General features: G+C 38.2%; 2 protein-coding genes across 2 annotated transcripts in view; both read right to left on the reverse strand.

Moving 5' to 3' along the window:
- Window positions 1-10,077: 10,077 nt before the first annotated feature.
- The window catches only part of LOC131428094 (T-box transcription factor TBX10), a 78,895-nt gene continuing 68,383 nt past the window's right edge, over window positions 10,078-20,589 (reverse strand). The window contains exons 6-7 of the mRNA XM_058591756.1: window positions 11,251-11,315; window positions 10,078-10,724 (exon numbers count right to left, since the gene is read on the reverse strand). Coding sequence (XP_058447739.1) covers window positions 10,207-10,724; window positions 11,251-11,315 — 583 coding nt within the window. The 3' untranslated portion in view covers window positions 10,078-10,206. The remainder of the gene's footprint in view (window positions 10,725-11,250; window positions 11,316-20,589) is intronic.
- On the reverse strand, window positions 17,222-19,526 carry LOC131428093 (hexamerin-1.1-like). The gene has a single exon (XM_058591755.1). The coding sequence runs from the start codon at window positions 19,485-19,487 to the stop codon at window positions 17,361-17,363; it is 2,127 nt and encodes a 708-aa protein (XP_058447738.1). The 5' UTR covers window positions 19,488-19,526; the 3' UTR covers window positions 17,222-17,360.

Genomic DNA, 20,589 nt, shown 5'->3' on the forward strand with positions numbered 1-20,589 from the left:
AATTGGGATCAACCAATTAAAACAGCAAAGTTTAAGGAATTTTGCTACTCTTTTGTCATCGAGGGTTCTTCTCCATCTTCTTCTTCACTTCTGGTGGCGTCACCTCACTTGAGATGACGCCGATTGATGGCACAGCGATTTAGCTATATTGCCACACGGAACGACCGAAATCAGCATTTTCGCGAAAAATTTAGTTGATTTGCTGATTTTAGTTAGTTATTTTTTGAGACAACTAAAAAAATCTTACTTTTACTAATTTAGATTTTTTATTCTCATTCCCTTAATAATAATAAAATATTTGTTGAAATGACTATTTTTTTAGTTGAATTCACAAATTAAACGTGCTGTCATTTCTTAGCTAAGGCACATTTCATTTCCATTCAACTATTTTTTTAGTTGAATTAAAGAAATAAAATGTTATTTTCAACCAATATGAATGGTTGAATTGGCTTCTGCAATCTGCAGCTATATGGCGCCCTGTCATCGAAACGGTAACACCGTAATGACTACTAGCCACTAGATGGCACACTACTGTGACAAAATTTCAGACGCGGTTGTCTTTTCTATATTGGCAGGTATAAATACGATGTTGTATTGGAGAAAAAGACATGAACGAAACATAAACATCTTTTTGAATTTTTTTCTTCTAAATCACTGTTTTCTTCATTCTCACTGAAAACTTTGAGCACTCGGAAAACAAAAACCGAATACAAGTAGTACACCGGACGGCGCAGCTCGGAAGGTTTGAAGATACAAAAAAACTTCATCACAATTAGCGTGAAACATTCGAAATTCACTTCACTGTTCCGCGTAAAAACATTATTACGCGCAATCGCTTCAAGAGCGCACAAATTCTGAATAAATACGATTTGCACTAACAGTTTACGACATTTTTACATATCGGTTTAGAAATTTAAATAAAGATATATCGAACACATGCGAAAAACATCAAAACAATTTTCAAGCAGTTTCAATAAGATTGTCCTTTTTAGCTTTTTAATGGATTGTTCTGCTTTGACACTTCTCATGAGTTTTTGGCTAATAAACTTGTTAATAATACCCATTTCAGTATTGTTTTCTTTGTGCTGTCCTTCAGTAATGATGGTGATAGATAAATAGAAACAAATTTTCTGATTTTAATAACAAAATTAGTTGTCAATGAGAATTTCGTGTTGGATTGAAATATTGCTGGTTTGTGTCCAGGATATTCATCAACTAAACACATTTTCTAAAAATAAGAGTTTTTTCAGCAAAGTAAATTCTCAATTTTAACTAATTTTATAGTTATTTTTAAAATTTGGTTGTTAAAATCAACTAATTCAAAAACAGTAATACGAATTAGGCGCAGAGCTAATTTCGGTCGTTCCGTGCAGTTAGTTTTCGTTTCTAGTCCAATTGACTTTCTTTTTACTGGACTACAAGTGAAACCCTCGCTATGTGACAACGTGGAGTCACAGAAGTACGGATGAAAATCCTTTCTTTCTCGCGAAATACTCGAATTTTCACCGCACTAACACGATACGACGTGTTCACTCGTTGAGGGTTTCACCGGAAGTCCGTCATCGAGGGTTGCTCGACGAGTTTTGAGATATGGAAACATTAATTTTAAAACGTCCAAGCTATCATCATAGTTGAGTGTTTTAAATGATTTGCGTGCCCAGAACACTTTATGATTTGAGTTCCCTCGTGCCATGATTTAGTATGACTTTTACCATAGTTTCTTCTCAACAACAGTGTGCCAATCAACTGGTTCCTATTTTTGGCGGAAAATCATAATCGCCAGTCACCATATTTCGATTGTTCCACGAACATTTTTTTCCGTCAACAAGATTTGTTCGCATTGCATACCGCATTATTTGAAAAATGATCAAAAAATGGCTCATGTAATTAATCAACGGAAACTTAAACACAATTCCCATGCCACGTAAATATTTCTCATATAGAAAGGTTAGGTAATCACTTGAAAAAGCGATTTAAAAAATTGGTCAAGTGTTCGTCGAGATGAGCAATACCTGTGTGTATATGTATAGGTAGCAATTGAATTTCATTCGGATCCGACTGTCGGTTCCGGAACTGCAGGATTATGTGTGTTAAAATTTGCAATCCGTCATTTAGAGCAAACAGATAGTAGTCACTAGGAGCCATATCCGGTGAATATAATGCATGCGGCAGCAATGCGAAGACAAATTCATTCATTTTCGCCAGGGTATCGAGCTACTTGTGAAAGAGCATTGGAGTCGTTTCTCATCGATTTCGATTTTCAAACGCATCCATTTTTCAATGTAACGTTGGCACACGAAATTGTTTCGAATCGATTGATTTGAGAATATTAAGACTAGCGTCACTTAAATCACTATCCCTCGTGGACCAAACATCAGAGTGTCATAAAATTTTGGCAGATTTCTTTTGAACGACGAGACTCATGAAACATAACAAAGACGAAAATGTTCATTCAGTAATAGCCGTTCAACCGAGAAGGTTGTGTATAGAAGCGTACAGTTTAATAACGCTGGTTGGTTTACACGCGTTAAATACGACAACGGTTGAACTACAGGTAGAGACCTGTTGGCAGCAGCCGTTAAAACGTATAGTCGTGCTGCATAAGAGAGCCCTAGTGCTGGGCCAAGCTGGTGAAGGAAACAACAAAGGGCGTTTCCCAAACTCTACCCAGGCCGCAATATACAGCCACAAGTGCTGAGCAGGAGAGTGCAAAGGCACATCGAAGAGGAAGAGTGCAAAGGCACATAGAAGCAGGAGAGTGCAAAGGCACACCGGTGCGAAGGCACTTCGGTGCAGAAGCATATCGGTGCGGAGCACTAGGAAGAAGGAGACAAGACAACTCGGTCTTTCCACTGCCATACAACACGCAGGTATACACCGGTGACCTGCGCTGGTTACAGCTGGCGAAGACGAAAGCAAATCGGAATTCGAGTGGTGCTGGATGTCAGGTAGCAGTAGCATCACATCCAACAATCAGCATCCAACAAGAACATCTAGAGCAACGAGGATCTACACGGCAGTGCAACGGAGATAGACAACAATTTCAAGGTAGAAGTTTTTTCTTTTCCTTTTGATTGAGTACTGTGTAGTGTTGGTTTCAAATTTTATTTTAAAGTTTAGTTAAAAATTTTAATGTAATGGATGAATCCATGGACGTAAATCCTAGCATGAATCCGATACCCCCACGAACGAAAAAATATCAGGAGAGCTCTTCTGGGCCTTGGATAGTCTTTTTTAGACGTATATCAAAGCCATTAAACATTTTTCAAATTAATAAAGGTTTGACATCACGATACTCTTCAATCAAAGAGATCATAAAAGTAAATAACGATAAAATTCGTGTTGTGGTAAATAATTTGAAACACGCGAATGATATTGTCTCTTCAAACATTTCAATAAAGAGTATAAAGTTTACATACCCTCCAAAGATGTCGAAATTGACGGTGTTGTTACCGAAGCGAGTCTTTCGGTAGATGATTTACTCAAGCATGGTGTTGGTCGTTTCAAGAACTCTATGCTTGAGGGTGTGAAAATACTGGAGTGCAAACAACTGTACTCAGTAGTTCATGAAGAGGAAAAAAAAGTTTATCGCCCATCAGACTCGTTTCGAGTGACATTTGCCGGGTCTGCGTTGCCGTCCCATGTCTATGTCGATAAAATTCGCCTCCCTGTTCGGCTTTTTGTTCCAAATGTAATGAATTGTACGAACTGCAAAAAATTCGGCCACACAGCTACTTACTGTAGTAATAAACCAAAATGTATTAAGTGTGAAGGGCCTCATAAAGATAATGATTGCAACAAGGAAATTGAAAAATGTATTTATTGTGGGAATAGTCCTCATGATGATATTTCAGTATGCACTGCATTTAAAGTGCACAAAGACAAAATTAAGCTTTCTTTAAAAGCACGGTCTAAGCGCACATATGCAGAAATGCTTAAAACGGTCATTGATGTCCCCCCTTTGGAAACCGAAAACGAGTTTTCAAATCTAGAGGAACCAGAGGACTCTGACTCTGACGAAAATAGTGAAGGTAATTCGTTTATCACTACCCAAGGGTCAGTTAAGAGAAAGAAGTCTTCCTCCAAATTACCAAAAAAGACACCTAAAATTTCATCTTCAAAAAAAGATCCCCGTGTTAAACAAAAAAAGTCAAAACCAAAGACTGTGCCTCCTGGTTTGTCAAATTCACAAACCAATCCAGGATCTAGTACAGAAAAAGATAATAATCCAGTGGGCTCCATTTCACAGCCACCAACAGGATTACTGAAGTTTTCGGAAATTGTTGAATGGATTTTCTCAGCATTCAATATATCTGAACCCTTAAAGACCCTCATAATGGCATTCCTTCCAATAGCTAGAACCTTTTTGAAGCAGTTATCAGCTCAATGGCCAATTGTCTCAGGTTTTGTATCTTTTGATGGATAATTTATCACCCGTCGCAAATGATACAATCACTGTCCTGCAGTGGAATTGTCGAAGCATCATGCCAAAACTTGATTCATTTAAAATATTATTGCATAGTCAAAAATGTGATGTATTTGCTTTATGCGAAACATGGCTTACTTCAAACATAGCTTTAAATTTTAATGATTTTAACATTATACGTCTCGATAGAGACTCTCCGTATGGTGGAGTGCTTTTGGGAATTAAGAAATGCTATTCCTTTTATAGATTAAACATCCCTTCAACTTCTAGTATAGAAGTTGTTGCTTGCCAAATAAACATTAAAGGCAAAGATATTTGCATAGCTTCGGTTTATATTCCTCCAAAAGCACAAGTTGGACAGCAACAGCTTAATGAAATGGTTGAAGCCCTTCCTGCACCACGATTGATTCTGGGGGATTTAAATTCGCACGGTATTATGTGGGGTTCCGTTTACAATGATAGCAGATCATCTTTAATACAAAACATTTGTGACAATTTTAGCATGACGGTATTAAATATGGGTAGCATGACACGGATCCCAAGACCTCCGGCACGCCCAAGTGCATTAGATCTATCTCTTTGCTCAACATCAATTCGACTAGATTGCACCTGGAAAATACTGCCTGATTTACACGGTAGCGATCATTTACCAATCATCATCTCAATTAGCAGTAGCAATTGCATTGCTACTTCCGCTAGTATTCCATATGATTTGACAAAAAATATCGACTGGATTAAATACCAAAGTAGTATCTCTAGTATTTTGAATTCAATGGAAGAGCTCCCTCCACTTGAAGAATATGACTTCCTCATTTGTTCGATTCTGGAGGCAGCAGAACAATCCCAAACTAAACGCTTTCCTGGGCCAACGACTAACAGAAGGCCTCCCAACCCCTGGTGGGACAAAGAGTGCTCAGAGGCTAAACTCGCAAAACAAAATGCTTGCAAGACGTTTCTAAAACGGGGAGGAGGAACTCCTCAGAATTTTGAAAAACTTATGGTTTTAGAAACCAAGTACAAGAGCATACTTCGAGCCAAAAAATGTAGCTATTGGAGACATTTTGTCGAAGGTTTGTCAAGAGATACCTCAATGAGCACTCTTTGGAACACGGCCAGACGAATGAGGAATCGTAACGTGGGCAATGAGAGTGATGAATACTCGAACCGATGGATATTTGACTTTGCTAGGAAAGTTTGCCCAGATTCTGTTCCTACGCAGAGCATTATACGGGAATCTCCTCCAAATAATGGTTTTATTAATAACCCATTTTCAATGATGGAATTTTCTATAGCACTCTTGTCTTGTAACAATAACGCTCCAGGGTTGGACAGAATTAAATTCAACTTGGTGAAGAATCTGCCCAACCTCGCAAAAAGACGTTTGTTGGAATTGTTCAACAAGTTTCTTGAGCAAAATATTGTTCCACCTGACTGGAGACAAGTGAAAGTTATCGCCATTCAAAAACCGGGGAAACCAGCTTCCAATCACAACTCATATAGACCCATTGCGATGTTGTCCTGCATCAGAAAATTGTTCGAAAAAATTATTCTACGACGTCTCGACACTTGGGTCGAGACGAACGGTTTGTTGTCAGATACTCAGTTTGGCTTCCGTAGAAATAAAGGGACGAATGATTGCCTTGCATTACTTTCGTCTGACATCCAAATTGCCTTCGCTCAAAAGCAACAAATGGCATCTGTATTTTTAGACATTAAAGGAGCATTTGATTCAGTTTCCATTGATGTTCTTTCAGACAAGCTTCACCAAAATGGACTCCCAGCGGTTATAAATAATTATTTGCACAACCTTTTGTCAGAGAAACACATGCATTTTTCACATGGCGATTTGGCAACACTCAGAAATAGTTACATGGGTCTCCCGCAAGGCTCATGCCTCAGTCCGCTCCTCTATAATTTTTACGTAAATGACATTGACAGCTGTCTAGTAACCCCATGTACACTAAGACAATTGGCAGATGATGGCGTGGTTTCAGTTACTGGACCCAAAGCTATTGATCTGCATAAACCATTGCAAGATACCTTAGATAACTTGTCCGATTGGGCTGTTCATCTTGGTATCGAATTCTCTGCGGAAAAAACAGAGCTGGTCGTCTTTTCAAGAAAGCATGATCCCGCGCAGCTTCAGCTTCATATGATGGGAAGAATGATCCAACAGGTTTTGACTTTCAAATACCTTGGGGTGTGGTTTGATTCCAAATGCACGTGGGGAGGACACATTAGGTTTCTGATAACAAAATGCCAACAAAGAGTAAATTTTCTTCGAACAATAACAGGATCTTGGTGGGGTGCTCATCCGGAAGATCTAATAAAATTGTATCAGACAACGATACTTTCAGTGATGGAATATGGATGCGTTTGCTTTCGTTCCGCTGCAAACTCTCATATTATCAAACTGGAGCGAATTCAGTATCGTTGTTTGCGAATTGCTTTAGGGTGCATGCATTCGACACATACAATGAGTCTTGAAGTTCTGGCGGGAGTTTTTCCATTAAAAGATCGATTTTGGGAGCTTTCATCACGCCTGCTAATAAGATGTGAGGTGCTGAATCCCATGGTAATTAATAATTTCGAACGACTAGTCGAGCTTCGATCTCAAACAAAATTCATGACAGTATATTTTAACCATATGTCACAGGAAATCAACCCTTCAAGATATATTCCTATCCGTGTCAGCCTCCTAAATGTCCCTGACTCAACTTTATTTTTCGATACATCCATGCAGCGCGAAGTGCGTGGAATCCCGGATCATCTACGGCATATTGACTCTGAGAAAATGTTTTACACGGACGGATCGCGAATTGAAGAAGCGACAGGGTTTGGTATGTTCAACAATAATGTTTCGGCCTCATTTAGGCTTCAAGAACCTGCATCTGTTTATATAGCAGAGCTAGCAGCAGTTCATTATAGTTTGAGTGTAATCGTCACATTAATTCCAAACCATTATTTCCTCTTCACAGATAGTCTGAGTGCAATTGAAGCCATTCGCTCAAACATGTCTGGCAAGACTGAACCGTTTTTCCTGGACAAAATAAAACAGTGCCTGAACGACATATTGAACAATAATTATCTAATCACTATAGTCTGGGTCCCGGCTCATTGCTCCATTCCTGGCAATGAAAGAGCCGATATTTTAGCCAAACGTGGTGCTATTGAGGGTGAAATTTATGAGAGACCAATTGCTTTCAACGAATTCTATAGCTCGTCTCGCCAAAGAACACTTGCCAGCTGGCAAGCTTCTTGGGATAAAGATGATCTGGGTCGGTGGATGCACTCAATTATTCCGAAAATATCGACAAAGGCATGGTTCAGGGGACTGGATGTGAGTAGAGATTTCATTCGTGTGATGTCCAGACTCATGTCCAATCACTACACGTTAGATGCACATCTCCTTCGAATTGGGCTCTCCGAGACTAATCATTGTGCTTGTGGCGAAGGTTATCGAGATATTGATCATGTCGTTTGGACATGCGTGGAGTATCGTGATGTCAGATCTCAACTAATAAATTCTTTGCGTACCCAAGGTAGACTATCCAATATCCCAGTTCGAGACATTCTTGCTTGTCGTGACCTTTCATACATGAAACTTATTTATCATTTCATAAAGAAAACTGGAGTTTCAATTTAATAAAGGCCCCTTTCAAGACTTAGTTCTGATCCCAGCTGCGTCCATGAGTTCAACCAATAGCTAAATTAGAATAAAAATAATGTAATGATACAAACAAACTCGAAACAGTTTATGAAATTATTAACAAAATGTCTGAAAATAACAGCTTATTTTATAATTTATAGAAGTTAATCGTTTGGTTCAAATAATATTTCCGAGTAGATTTCATAATTAATGACGAGTTACCTAAGATGATATTTAAGTAATAAGAGAATATGTTTTAATAAATGCAAAACGTTGTGACTATGTTAGAATTAAATTAGGATAAGAATATTATGTAAAAGTGATGCTACGGCGAAGAAAAACTTATGTAAACTGCCTTAAGAAATAAACGTATTTATGAAAAAAAAAAAAGACGAAAATGTTGTTGGCAACATCATCAACTGATCCACTTGTTATGTCACATTGTCCGTAATAATGCGACTTGGTTTGGTTAGTCACTAGTCACTCAATTCATTCTTTCAACCCGTCATGGTATGAAGAAAGCTCTAACTTTTGTTTACAACATGCTTCTAACTTTGTTTAGAAAAATACTGTTTTAGTTGTTTTGTGTCATGCAACAATAAAGCTCTGGAGTTGACATGGCATGTATATCTGCTACATCCAGTAAAATATTTTGTGATATCAACCTGGTACTGAGTTAAAACAACAATTTATTGTATTATTTACCAGTACCTTTCGACCGAATTTCTCCACTTGAATCGACCTGTTCGCATCGCTCACATCCTCTCCAACGACGACAGTAAAGTATTGTGGACCTGGAAGGGTTTTTGAGTTCTCCTTTACATAAGTCTCATCGTCCATCAAAACGCATGCATCCGGACACTGCAAAACACGCGAATACAATTTTCGGGCCCTTGTTGCTGTTCGCTTCTTCTGTTCTACACTTTGTTTCGAGATTTTCTGCTTCTTGTAGGTCTTCAGGTGATTTCGCCTCTTGATACGCTGGATCATTCCGACACTCGTTCCGGTTTTTTCGGCCAAATCACGTATTGACATTGATTTGTTCTTCATGATTAGAGATACCACTTTCTGGTCCAGTTTCGGGTTGGAAGAACCGGGTTTTCTGCCTCTTCCTGGTAGCTCATCCAAAGAATAGTGTTCCCCAAACTTATTAATTATAATTTTTACACTGGCATGATGAATTCCAAACCGCTTCGCCAATTTTCGCATAGTAATACCCTTCTCACTTAGCCATGTGTCCAGAACCATAATTTTCACTTCCTTTTCAATACGCGACATTTTGAAAACGCAGAATTTCAACCGCACAAACAAGTAAACAAACGAAAGCAGACAGCCAAATGCACAGCATGCGGTGATCTGAGCATAAAAAAACCAACACAAATACATGCGTACAACACAAATGTATGTGGATAGCTTATTTTCGATACACTCCTTAATTTTGTTTAAATGTAATTGATTACTATATTATTTAAACAACTATTTGAACTCAATATTTTGTGTCGATCTAACTTAACCAAAAATAGAATGTTCGAAAAACGTTATGTCTGAAACGAATAATATAACATTTGATACAAAAGGGTATGACTTTTCTGCGTGTAATTTTCTTCGAACATTTAGTTTTTCTTTAGATGAAAATGTTTTCATTATTTCTTCGTTGCCTTTCCCTATAGAAAGAATTTATAATTGCTAGAAAGAACTTTGGATAGACGCGTTTGAAAGCTACTATTGATTCATTGACCAAGTTCGCACTTCAAATGGCTGACGCTTTTGGTTCCGAAGATAAGCGATTGATCAAATTTGAAGGTCAATTGACTGACATTTTCGGAGATATAATGAAATAAGTGAACGAACCTATAAACTAAACTTTCCTACACACTACATACAGGATTTCGGATCGTGAATAATAACAGCGCGATTATGATTACACCATACGGTTTATGATTTCTAGTGACAGATATAAGTTAGGAAAAAATAAATTATACATAAAACTATTTTATGGCACTTGCTTCTTTGGATTCAATGGTTTTGTTTGGTGTTTTAATAGTTCAACAAGAACCAGCACATAGCATTTACGTAAAATACTATCAAAAATATTAAACCTATTTACAGCGATCTTTCAGAATGAAAGTTCTCATCTTTGAACATAATCTATACAGCTATTGTTCTGTCTCATCAGTTGATGATGACTAGGATTTGGTGTACCATAGAATCCCTGATAATGACCACCGTACGCCGCGGTGGTTGCCACCGAGTGATTCGCATGGTGCGGTGGAGTTGTCGATGCCATTTTGTATTTATCATACTTATCGAATGAGCTCATGTACGATCCGTGATGTGTCGAGAGTGAGCTGTGGCCGTGATGATGGTGATGGTGATGATGATAGATAGGACCAAATCCACTCGGTTCAGTTCCGTACGGTTGTCCCAACATGGCTGAATTACTGTGCGGACTGATGCTGTACGGCGATAGACCCGTTGAGGGGTTCACCAAAGACGACTGGAACATGCTGGAACCACTGAGACTGCTGGAGCTATTCACCATAGTAGTGCCTCCGTTACTACCGGTGGAATTGGGGGAAATCGACGAGCCTGTCATCGCTGCTACTGACGTTGATGTCATCGGAGCAGAATTTGCTATTTCACTTTCTTCTAGAAGTAAAAAGATGGCAAAAGATGTTGCACTTTTATTACCCATTAACTGACAGTAAAAGTAAATCGCGTGCGTTAGACCGACCACATGGCGGCGCAAAGGCGGTAGGAGTTTTCTCGATTTAAAAATTAATGCCACTTGTACAAAGTATTGTTAGAGGATAGGAGACATACAGAAATGAATAACTTTAGAATAGTAGGTGAAGGAGTGAGAACAACGGTTTTATGTTTTCATCACTGAAGCACAGAAAAAAAAGATAAAAAATACTCGAGAAAGCACTAAATAAAATCCTTGCCACATTAAACGGATTACGGTCTGTCAACAACGCGGTATAACATAAAATTTATTATCTTCTGCAGTGACACGGCCCACTGACTGTAGCAACTGTGAAAAATAGCAGCAGCAGAGGACACTTCTAACAGCGTGTCTGTTCTCTTATACGTATTAAAAATGCAAAATTTTAAAGAGTGACATGCCTTTCCTATGAGCTTGGATAACATTTACCGATAAAAAAATGGAACTTACTTTTATAATTTGTGACCCGGTCACCTTTCATTCGATCATTCATTGAAGGAATCCTCTCCTGAGAGCTGAAAGAGAATTAAAACACCATTCATTATTCAGAATCTACAGCAGTAACTGTTGAAATGTTACAATAAGCTTATGTAACAAGTGCCAATTATTGTATTCACTTATTGGCTATTTGAAACACTGTGTTTTTATGACACGTTTCAGCGGTGTAGATTGTATGTAACCCCCCTGGAATAAACTCACAAAAACTCAGATTTGATTTTGTTGGTCATTTTTAGCGAACGATTGAGAACAATTTGTTTGACAAAATTCTGAGAATAATAATACAATTGATAGGGAGAATGCGAAATGCAAATTCAATGGAAGTTGGAGAAAGTGAGGAGAGCAGGTGATGAGCAGATACAAGTGAAAAATGTGCATTTCACAAAAAAATTTTGTAATTATTCTCTAATGTATCAATATAATTTTTTAGGTCAAGATTCATTTCTTCTGCCTGCAGAATATCTCTTATAAGCATAAGGGTTGCATTAACTCATAAATCACTATATAAAAAGTCACTTTCCAGCGTCTTTTGCCTATGACAGACTTGTGATATCGGAATCACTGTACACCATGAAATCATATGTCTGTCACTCTGAATCACGATGGTATCACACGAACATCATGACACAACCCTGATTTCCGTACAACGGTCATCTTTCGTTCGTTGTTTTGAAAAAATCTCGGCCGCAATCAATGTACAACAAGGTGCATCTACAGCAACTAGCAACGAGCCCAAAACTGCGAATTACAAGGAAAACGAAGAGAAATCGGAAACCAACAACAATACCACCGCTGCGGCAATGGATGGCGAGACGATCCTCAAACAAAGTGCCCCTCAATCCTCGCAGGATAGAAATGGAAGCACCTCTCCCCCTAGAAAAATGGTGACAACGAGATCCAATAATAAGAGATATATGTTATCTAATAAAAACATGGCTCAATCGGCCAAGTAAAGTTTGTACGTATATTGGCCTGAATAAAAAAATTTTATAAAAGAATAGCATACCATCTAGCATAGATCATATTCCAGCCAAGTGGACCGTTTTTCAGACGATTATAAAGCAAAATGAAGAATATAGCCTGTGTGAAATCTATTTCGAAATGATTGAAAGTTCAAGAAAGTTATAAAATCAGCTTTATGATAAACATATTTTTTATGAAAATTCCCTGATTTCGCAATGAATAAACTGTCTGTACAAATCAACTTCGTTACGTAGAAAATAGTGTAGGTATTCCGAAAATTAGTTATGAAAGTCATTTGATATTTGATTCCCACCATTTCTATTTTTTATTTGATGTCAGTAAATGTTACGGTAAATTCTAGCAAGACTAAGTACATGGAGATAGATGGGGTACAATACGGGGTTGTTGACGAGTTCATATATCTTGGAACACTAGTGACATGCGATAATGATATTAGCCGCTAGGTAAAAGGGCGTGTTGCAGTTGCTAATAGGGCTTTCTACGGGCTTCGTAACCAGCTGAAGTCTCGTAGCTTGCACGCACGCACCAAACTTGCTCTATACAAGTCGTTGATACTATTTGTTGTCGTATACGGCCACGAAGCATGGTCGTTGAAGGAAACAGATGTTCGAGTACTCGGCGTCTTTGAGAGAAATATCCTGCGCTCAGTACTCGGCGGCAAAGAAGAGAATGGAGAATGGTGCAGATGCATGAACCATGAGCTGTACCAAGTATACAAAGATACGAACATTGGAAGGCTTATAAAACACGGCTGACTACAGTGGGCTGGACATGTAGCAAGAATGCCGGAAGAGAGAATGGCCTACGTGATGTTCAGCAGAGAACCTGGGAGAGGTCGGTCGTCGTCTGCGGGGTAGACCTCGCACTCGTTGGCTGTGCGCAATCGAAGAGGATGCACGCGCAGCGGGAGTACAGAGTGACTGAAAAACGGCGGCTCAAGATCGAGTATCCTGGAAATCTACAATTCGTTCGGTCATATTCCGAAGACGGGATGTGCACCATTAAAGTAAAGTAAAGTAAGTAAATGTTACGATAGAACATAAAAATTACGGTTATAGAATTTTCCTCAATGCGAATAACACTTAAGGAAGGGAATAAATCCTATATCCTAGAACAAACGTGTCATAAATGTACTTCAAAATTTTATTATGAATGAAACTGTAATCCGATAAACACTCACACACAAAACTAGTTTGATGAAATAATTCAGAGTGGCATAGATTATATCTGTCATAAATCAGCTACTACATAGATAAAAATATATACATCAATTTTCATGCACATATTTGGAGCGAGAAATTAAATATAAAGTTACTCCTCAGATCTTTACTTTTCAATATACTCTAAAAGCAAAACTAAGCGTAAATTAAAAGATGCTGCTTGAAAAATCAAGGCATTCTAATTTACTTTTACATCGATGATGGTTTTGAATCAAATTTTTAATTCAATGGATGTCTATTTCAAAGTATCATTGAATTACATGTCGTGTAAATTTCATTATTTTTTTCTGTGTAGGAACACGATACAAACCGCAAAAATATTTGGTTTCTTTATCATCGATCATCAGAGATAGGAAAATCAAGCTTAGTTCTAAGTTGATTCGTTTCACTGCACACTTAGGTCTTTTTTACGCGATTCTTTTGATCAGTTTGTTACGCGGCTTCTTTTACGCGGATGTCCGAAGTTACGCGGTTTTCTTGTTTTGTTAGAAACGCATGAAACGTCGAGACCTGGTGTTATCCCGAAATTTTTAAGTCAATTTATTTTGTTTACACCAGATCTCGACTTTTCATGCACTTCTAAGACATTTGGCATCGAATTCGCACGTTTGATGCATTTCTTAGTCATTTCGCATGAACAATTTTTGTTTAAGATTGCGGTTTTTGCTACGCGGATTTCCGTATAGTTAAGCGGTCTCAAATTCCCAAAGTAGATTTTGAGACAAAATTTTTTTTTCGAATTGCACCAGATCTGAACTTGCATTTCTAAGATATTTGGCATCAAAAAAAAATTCTTAAGTTTTGCGGTTTTTACGCGGATTTCCGAAATTACGCGTTTATTTTTGCGCGGTATGTATCCCCCGCATAAAAAGAGATCTCAGTATACTAAGAAATATACACTGAAAATAAGTTGAACACAATAAGTTAATATAAAATAAACGTCTCTTCAATACACTTTTAAAATAATTTTATTTTCTAATTCTCACCAAACTTCACTAGGCTGGGACAAAATATTGATTTCAACTCCACCAAACTTTTCGTATTCCTTTTGGGTCCCATAAGCACTATGCAAAATTTTAGCTTGATCGGTGAAACTATATTTTCGCGCCCGAGGTTCAAAATTTGTATGGGATTTAGTATGGAGAAATTCACTTTTAACAAAAAAATCGGCTGGAGATTAATCTATGAACTATAAAAATCAGTGCATATGATATTTTAGTAGGAAGTTTATCGAGGAGAAAAAACTTCGAAGTCGTCAAAACAATTCGACATTCGTAGAAAAAGTTATTAAAGGAAAACCAACACAAGTTCCGAACAATGGCTCATTCCTTAATATATCTAGCACCACTGCTGTTCGTGGTGGTAATATGATTTTGCTTTTCTTTATTATACTACAACGGTTGATCTGAGTGGTTTGATGTCTTCACATTCGGTACTCAGCTTAGTATAAAGATTTTTTTTATGTGACAAGCCATGTTCCAAAACTCACTCTAAAGACACAAAAAATTCTAACTTTTTAATTTGAAGAAATAGGTTTTTGGAATCTTCTACAATATTTTTGATAAACTTAAATCCAAGAACTTTGCCAAAGATATGAATTCCCTATCTCCTATAATTTAGAAGATATAGACGGTACTATTTTATACAAACAAAACCATAATTTACATGACTTTTTTGTGTCTTTACAGATTTTTTTTTTTTTTGATTATAGAGGTTTTAACCTTAAGGTCATTCGCCTCTTCGGACCAGAAAAACTTTCTGACCCTATGTGCGGGGTTGGGAATCGAACCCAGGCGGGCTGCGTGAAAAGTATCGACTTACCCATCACGCTATGCCCGTCCCCTAATTTACAGATTTGGATCATGGTTTGTTACTTAAAAATAATCTTTAAACTCTGCGGAGTAACTATCTTGGAGACATCAAACAACTCGGATCAACCGTTATAGCACAATTAAAGGAAGTCACATCATATTATTATTATATATATCTAGTATTATTATATATATATATATATATATATATATATATATATATATATATATATATATATATATATATATATATATATATATATATATATATATATATATATATCTAGTGGTGCTAGATATATTAAGGAATGAGACATTGTTCGGACCTTGTGCCGGTTTTCCTTTAATGACTTTTTCTACAAACGTCGAATTATTTTGCGGTCTTCTGAAGTTTTCTTCCTCATTAAATTTCCTACACAAATATCATATGCATTGCTTTTTACAGTATAGGTTCTCCAGCCGATTTTTTTGTTAAAGGTGAATCTCTCCATACTAAATCCCATTATTATTGTATTACATTGTATAATTGTAAAAAGGAATTTCTTCATACTAAATCCCATATAAAATATAAACCTCTGGCGCGAAAATATAGTTTCTCCGATCGAGCCAAAATTTTGCATAGTGCTTATGGGACCCAATAGTAACACGAACAGTTTGGTGGAGCAGGAATCAATGTTTGTCCCACCCTAATGCTTATATGCAACATGTAACGATCTCAGCGAGTTTGGTCTTTAATCGCTCCATTAATGCACGCTAATACTTGCGTTGAGGTAGTCCTCCAAAAGTATACTATGATAATCTAAGAAAACCGGCATCATGATATTTTTCGACCCATTGATCCTCGAAGTACGACTTAAGTCTATTGTCGGGTAATCATTCTGTTATTTAACGAATAGTAATGGATCCAGCCAAACATGTACTCGAAGTGCGCTTACGTTAATTTTTTAGCCCTCAATAAGTATGTGCAAAATCTAGCCTAACTATGCCAAGCTCTGGTACTTCCTCTTTCCGGTCATCCAGTACAATTTTGCTTATTATTATTATTATTATTGTCGTTCATTTTGTCCCGGGTTTGACTTCCAATTTAATTAGTTTTGACACTGTTCGCTTCGGTTCAAATATTTTGTTTTGTTTCTGTTTCTGATTTCGGGAGGGCCAGGGCTCCTCGGTACTCCCTCTGGGGGTGTAAACACAGCAGAAAAAATATTGTAGAATTATTTTTTGTTGATATAGTGACAATACCAATTCTGGTTTCATTCAATCAATGTTTTTTTAAACAACCAACATTTGTTTGGAACAATCATGCATTACATATTGTTTCGAATCTGCGATATCTCGGTTTGGAACAACAATTTGTCTTGATTAATGGTCAACTAATCGTTTTGTTGCTTTAAACAACCGGAAATTTATTAATTTTATCCGGAAGAATCGAGCTAGTTGGAATTGAAATAATGTTGAACAAAAAACAAAACGTTTTGTAATTCCATTAAAACTGATATTTGAATTTTTTGACTGAAATGAAACAAAAACACACACACAAAGTAAGACGCATTAAAAATGTTTACTGTTGTACGTGTGATTACACAACCTAGGATCGTAGCGGTAATGATGATCCACCGAATTCAACACGGCTGATGATATCCATTCTGTGAGCTTCTCACCATTTCTACAGTTCCAAGCGAACTTCAAAAACACTCCAAATCTTTAATTGGAAACATAAATAAACATCCACATTCACCACTTGCAGGCATAATAATGCGCGATCGTCTAATCCTGCGTGAAGGTGCCCAACCGAGCAGCTATCAACATTGCCTTCTCACATAAACAAACCGGATTCCATAATTGGACCAAACCGCACATGAAACCGAAAGTGCAACCCACCGTATGAAAGCATCCCATAAAACCATGTTTTTCTTTTCATTCGATCATCTTTTTTATTACAAACAGTATCACATTTAGTATGGACAAATCTAGATTCCCCAGATCGGCATGATGTGGGAAACCTAGTTTCGTAGACTTAATGTCTGAAAGTGGTCAGTGATTCTTTTTACACCATTGTATTGATATCACCCTCCTTCTTGTGGAAGATAACCACATCCTCGAAGAATGTATTCGGCACGTGGAAATACGTTTCATCAATCTTGCGATCAAGCGGGTAACCGAATGGTAATTTATCAAAGTAGCGGGCACCGGAACCAACTCCACAAGACACTACCGGATCGAAGCCAGTGTACTGCCGGACAGTCGGTTCATAGTATGGTGAGATGATGAAGAACAGTTGGAACGTCATTCCACCCTTCGTGCCCTTCGGTAACATCAAACGGCTCGGGAAGCCACAGTGAGCTTCGGACATGTCCAATGGGAACTTTTCGTCGGTAGTGTAGCCCACCATGACTCGTTTGTAGAGGTCATAGAAAGAGGTTCGATCTTTCACATAACCATTGAAGCTCAGCGAGTTGCGAGTGATGACGTTTTTGCCGGCCACCAAATCGTACACGAAGTAATCTAATTCGTAAAAGTTTTCTCGGTTCTCGTTCAGACGGTACGTCGATCCAAACTCATCGTATTTTGGTCCAATGAATACACGAACAACAGCTTTCACGGATTTTTCGGAGGTAACGCTCATTTTGAATGAGAATGGTTTGTGATTGAGGCGAATTGTGCGTGCTTTTATCACAACCGGGTCTGGCTTGTATTCGATCTCTCCGAAACCGGTATACTTTCCTTCTTCATAGGGCTCTGGCTCAATATCGATGGCGTTAGTCACGTCAATATCGAACTTGTCAAAATATGTTACCAATTTATCGACAAAGACATCATCGATCTTAACACCCGGGAAGTACAGCTCCTTGTAGGTGTACGGTGACAGATGATCCTTAAATTGATAGTAGTAGTGAATAATGCGTTTGTAAATTTGGTAGAACACCGGATCTCGTAAGGATGTTTCGAAGTGTTCCAAAACGCTCGGAATGACTTGGTGTGGTTCAACAGGCTCGATAGCAACACCCATGATGATGCGGGAGAACATGCTAAGGTACTTGTAGAACCGAGTATCGTAGCTATCGGGGTTACTTTGAATCAGGTTTCCTAGGTCATCGATGGCTCCGGGTTGGGTGAAATTCACTGTCTTTCCATCGGGCATGATTAGGAAGCCCCGGTCGATCACTTCACGGATACGGCGTTCATAGTCATCGATCAGCTGAATGTCGTGATAGTAGGTTTGCTGATTGACGACATGGTAATTGTCACGATTCGGGAACGTGAGGCCATTATAATAGTGCAGATCTGGATAGAAACCAGTTTTCACGGGCCAATACCACGAAAATTCCGGAATGTGTCCAAGGTTGTTCGATAAACGTTCTAGATAATAACGAGCCAGAATTTGCTGATGTTCATACAGGTACAGCTCTCCACGACGATCCTTGTGAAGACCAAATTCCTTACCGCCCAGCCAGAATGGATAGTCAATGTGGAAATAGTAGTAGTAGGTATTAAGGCCAATATCTTCGGTGAAGTATGAAATCTTCTGCTCGGAATTGGTATGCAAATACCATCCGGTGTAGTTGCTTGTGATGACACCTGTGTACACATCGCCAACCTTCTTCATTCCGTGGTATCCCTGCATTTTGAGTTGTTGTGCTTTCTGAACAACTTCGGTGTTTACGAAATAGTACGGATAAATTTCGTACGGAGCTGGCAGAATGAATCCGGCCATGTCCGAGCGGTGCGTAACAGCCACAGATAAAGCGTACACAAACATACCTTCATTAACGTAGTATCGAGCCCAGGCCGCTGTTTTGTAGAACGTATCCCAATCTTTGGCATAATAAAACAAATGGAACAAAGCGATTGCCTGCTCGCGATGCACTTCGTCAAAAATCGAGAACACCTCTCCTTTGGGAAGCAATCCGTGCTCGTAGTAGGTCCAGAATTCCTTCGCGGCATCAACGTCATTGTACAGATGGAGGCTGCTCTTCAGCTCGAAATGTTTCGCATAGGCAACCAGCTGAGGATTCCAGTCCTTCTGGTAAAGATGACGGAACAGTAGCAGCAAATCTTCCTGCTTGTGGAGCCATTGCTTGTCGGCGTACTTGACCTGGCTGGTGTTCGGTACGAAGGCACCGGACACAATCGCCAGGGTTGCTGCCAGAACTAGAGCCGTGAACGATCGCATCGTGGAGACTGATGCTGGATTCTGTTTGCGAACGCGTTTTTATGCGCGACCGTAATCATCCGTTTCAGGTGATAACGGTGTACCAAAACACCGATCAGGTGCCGGCAGTGAAATATTTGGCCATTTTTTTATGATGAAAATGCAATTACATCTGCATGTCTTTTCTACCTAGCTACTATTGATAACGGTGCTACAAAACTGTTCGCTGGGATTATTGATCCGCCGGGGTTATGGCATTTGATTGGGAGTTCAACTTTTCGTCGTTTGTTTTGCGATGCTCGTATCAGAAGCATTGTGTTACAAGTTAACATTTATTACTTGGAATTTAGTATAAACACTTATAGTAGTACTCATATTGATTATTGTCAGTATGCACGATACTCGTTTTTGTTATCTTAGTTCTTTAAATCCCTTTGCAGCTCAAAGAAGAAATAATTATGCGAAAATCGATCATTCTTATACAAACAGTTTCACATTATCATTTACTGTTTAACTGTTTAACATATCCTAATATTGAACTAGATTTCGAGTCCTCATAAAAATAGTTCAATTGTATAACGAAGAAACGTTAATTTCCGATAACCTTTCCAGGTCGACCGTGTTTTTCAGCATGTAATGATACATTAATAGCTTGAACCACGGTGTAATAGCTCACTTATCGTTTTTTCCCTAGTCGTCCCATGAACAGTCACATTCTTTCACGCATGATTCGTTCCATTTCTTTTTCGGAAATCTGCCCACCTTCTGAAATAAATAAACAAACAAACAAACAAAATCTGTGAATGACGCTATTCGAACCATCAATGAAAACACCGGCCGAACAACACCTCCCTAAACAATTCGTAAGTTATGATTTGATTCATCTGGTTTCAGCGCATAAAAACAAAAAAAAAGTGAATTTTGAACTATATTGCAGTTGGCGGAGCGAAGGCAAAAAAAAACTGCTCTAAATATGACTTTTAGAAGCAGCAGAGCCACAGCGTTAAACGTAAACAAACGATAAATCAAACACAACGATCGTTTATTTATGCACATCTTGAGGATCGATTTTTTTTTACTTCTCTCCGATCTTCTGCACATGTCTTTTTGTTTGCGCCCAAAG

Source organism: Malaya genurostris, chromosome 2, assembly GCF_030247185.1.
Source record: "Malaya genurostris strain Urasoe2022 chromosome 2, Malgen_1.1, whole genome shotgun sequence".
In the NCBI taxonomy this organism is placed as follows: domain Eukaryota; kingdom Metazoa; phylum Arthropoda; class Insecta; order Diptera; family Culicidae; genus Malaya; species Malaya genurostris.

Excerpts from the sequence above, each read along its gene's own strand:
- LOC131428093 (XM_058591755.1), bottom strand. The coding sequence starts at position 19,487 with ATGCGATCGTTCACGGCTCTAGTTCTGGCAGCAACCCTGGCGATTGTG.